This window comes from Austrofundulus limnaeus, unplaced genomic scaffold, assembly GCF_001266775.1.
Source record: "Austrofundulus limnaeus strain Quisiro unplaced genomic scaffold, Austrofundulus_limnaeus-1.0 Scaffold885, whole genome shotgun sequence".
NCBI lineage: Eukaryota > Metazoa > Chordata > Actinopteri > Cyprinodontiformes > Rivulidae > Austrofundulus > Austrofundulus limnaeus.
The window spans coordinates 186,246-189,700 of NW_013953287.1; the positions used below are offsets into that span (position 1 = coordinate 186,246).

The 3,455-nt window shown below is 47.3% G+C and overlaps 1 protein-coding gene across 1 annotated transcript; it reads left to right on the forward strand.

Annotated features, from left to right (window-relative positions):
- Window positions 1-339: 339 nt before the first annotated feature.
- LOC106533110 (nuclear factor 7, brain) lies at window positions 340-1,868 on the forward strand. Its single transcript, XM_014029343.1, has one exon. The coding sequence runs from the start codon at window positions 379-381 to the stop codon at window positions 1,789-1,791; it is 1,413 nt and encodes a 470-aa protein (XP_013884797.1). The 5' UTR covers window positions 340-378; the 3' UTR covers window positions 1,792-1,868.
- Window positions 1,869-3,455: the final 1,587 nt, after the last annotated feature.

The window sequence follows — 3,455 nt, forward strand, 5'->3', positions numbered from 1 at the left end:
GCCTTAGGGTTTGTGGTCAGGGTTAGGATGTAGGAATGTAATGGAAGTCAATAGAATGTCCCCATAGACTCGTGTTTAAAACTTTCTATATAAATAAATCAATCTAAATCTGATCTAACCGCTCTGTTTAGAAACAGATCTTTAAAGTAAAAATCTCTCTTCATGCAGGAAGTGACTTTATGAGTCAATAATAAATCAAAGTCCACCCTGTGTTGATAAGAAAACGAAATGTCAGAGAAGTTTAAAGTTCATTTCTACACTTGTCCCTGGAGCTGAGAGGCTTTACAGAGTGAAACTACAAACTGTTTAATGGACTGAGCCTTAAGGACGGATGTTTGGTGAGTCTGACTGTTGACAGGTTACTAAAGTTTGGAGGAAATGTCGAAGAAACACACTTCTTTGAAAAGTTTCCTGAGCTGCTACATCTGTTCAGAGACTTTCACAGTTCCTGTGTCTCTGAGCTGCGAGCACAGCTTCTGTTCCAGCTGCCTGCAGAAGTTCTGGGAACAAACTGGAAACAAGAACTGTCCCATCTGTAGAAGGAAGTCTTCATACGACGTCTTAGTAAATTTTACTCTGAAGGAATCTGAAGACTGTTTTGCTGGACGACAGAAATCTGGATCCTGTGAGAAGAAAGTGGAGGAGGTGTGCAGCGAACACCAGGAGGATCCTGTAGTGTTCTGCAGAGACGAGCAGACAGCTGTGTGTCCTGTCTGTCCTGCTTCTCTGCACCACAAACACAAAGTGGTTCCTGTCCAACAAGCCGTCAGAGAGCTGAAGGAGCAGCTGAGATCGGACCTAAAGTCTCTGCAGGACCAGAGGAACAAACACAAACATGTGGAGCAGACATACAACGATGTGATCCAACACCACAAGGAGCAGCTGCTGTCCACAGAGACACACATCAGAGCAGAGTTCAACAAGCTCCACCAGTTCCTCAGACAGGAAGAGGAGTCCAGACTGGCAGCTCTGAGGGACGAAGAGGAGCAGAAGAGGAGGACWGTCAGCAGAGAGATGAAGARGATCCAGGAGCAGATGTCCTCTCTGTCAGACAGSATCTCTGCTGTTGAAGAGGACCTGCAGAAAGACAACGTGTCCTTCCTCAGGTCTTATAAAGACACCAGAGCCAGAACCCAGAGCTCACTGCCAGATCCACAGCTGGTCCCAGGAGTCCTGATAGATGTGGCCAAACACCTGGGAAACCTGGCCTTCAGRGTCTGGGACAAGATGAAGGAGCAGGTCCACTTCAGTCCTGTCATCCTGGACCCAAACACTGCCCACAGACGTCTGTGTGTGTCTGCTGACCTGAGCAGTGTGAGACTGGGAGACACCGAGCTGCAGCTTCCTGACAACCCAGAGAGAAACAGGAAATACTCCAACGTCTTTGGGTCTGAGGGCTTCAGCTCAGGAGAGCACAGCTGGGAGGTGCAGGTGGGAGATCATCCTCACKGGCTCATCGGCTGCGTTAAAGAGTCCGTGGACAGGAAGGGACCGTGTCCTGCTTCACCACAACATGGAATCTGGTATTTGTTGCATAAAGATGGAAACTACACGAACGGTGCTGGTAAAGCTGTGTCAGTGAAGAAGAGCCTGCAGAGGATCAGGGTCCAGCTGGACTATGACAGGGGGGACGTGTCCTTCTACAACTCTGAGGACATGAGTCTCATCTACACTCACAGAGACACGTTCACTGACAAACTGTTTCCTTATTTCAGTGTTGGGAAGTCTGCAGACGCCCAAACCTCTGATGTTCACATCTGTCAAACTAAAGTTTCTCTTTTAAATTCATGAGGTTTTTTATCAGCATTGAGGGTTTTTTGTTTGTTCATCATGGATATTTTTATTTTTATGGATTTGGTTAGCTGGTCTCTCAATAAAATGTTTGGAACAAAGTTTTTCTTCTTCCATGGGAGGACATGTCAAAGGTGGGACCTCTGTTTTACCCTGTTCTGGATATAAATCTGGATTCTGATCACTGGATTCTACAGATTGACTGGGTGGTCTCCTGGTGGTCTACAAAACAACATCGGTGGCTTTTCATCTCCTGGCTGACTGACCAAATAGATGGACGGCTGTATTCTATCAGAACGCGGACATTTTGCTTTGAGCGAACTGGACTTGGTCTGCAAATGGTTCTATTGAGGGTCGCGAGCCAGCTGTGGTCCCTGGACTTTGCTGGTGAGATGGAATTTATCTTGGAGGAATCTGATAGATTCGGGCTCGGCAGAATTTGTCCACATTATTTTGTCTGATTGGGATCACCACCTTGAGATGTACCAGCTGGAACTCTAAAGCAGATGGAAAATTGTTGTCGTCTACCTGACTCTTCTGTTCCCAAAACAACTGATTACAGAATCTGGATCTCCCTGACAACAGCCTTGATCTGTTGACTAAATTCTTCCTGACTGGATGTGTCGACAAAGGCTCTGCCCCGCACCTTCCCCCGTCCTCTCACCAGTCTAATCTGCTTTTCCTGAGCAGGCTGAAAGCTGCACAGTATGAACAGTTTCCATAAATATTTCTGAACTATGGCTGCGCTGGTTTGGGGGACTGGATTCTTCAGGCCCCTTAAACTCAATTACTCCTCTGCCTAATAAACTTGCCCTATGCAGAGGTTTTTTTCATAAACACCATGGTGTGTCACAGTGTTGATATAATATGATGTATTACCCCTAATTNAGCAGTAGTAGTAGTAGTAGTAGTAGTAGTAGTAGTAGTAGTAGTAGTAGTAGTAGTAGTAGTATTTGGTGTATGTTTAATCTAAATGGTTCATCTTTCACAGTCTGTTTTCTTCCTCTTATCCAGGGTCAGGTCTCAGGTACAGCAGCACAGAGACCCAGACCTCCCTCTCTCCAGACACTTGGACCAGCTCCTCTGGGGGAATCCCAAGGTGTTCCCAGGCCAGCTGAGAAACATAGTCCCTCCAGCGTGTCCTGGGTCTTCCTCTGGGTCTCCTCCCAGTGGGACGTGTCCAGAACACCTCACCAGGGAGGAGTCCAGGAGGCATCCTAACCAGATGAACCACCTCAACTGGCTCCTCTGGACGTGGAGGAGGAGCGGCTCTACTCTGAGTCCCTCCTGGATGACTGAGTTTCTCASCCTATCTCTRAGGGAGAGCCCAGACACCCTGCAGAGGAAACTCATTTCAGCCGCTTGTATCTGTGATCTCCTTTCAGTCACTACCCAAAGCTCCTGACCATAGATGAGGGTAGGAATGTAGACCGACTGGTAAACCAAGAGCTTCACCTTCTGGCTCAGCTCTCTTCACCACGACAGACCGGTACAACGCCTGCATCACTGCAGACGCAGCACCAATCCGCCTGTTGATCTCCTGCTCCATTTAGATTGACCTTTTTGGTCAATATCAGGGTGGATATAGCTCACTAGCATCCTCGCACCGAGGACCTATCCACATCATCATTTACCCAGAATGCTTTGTGTGTAAATAAAATGGC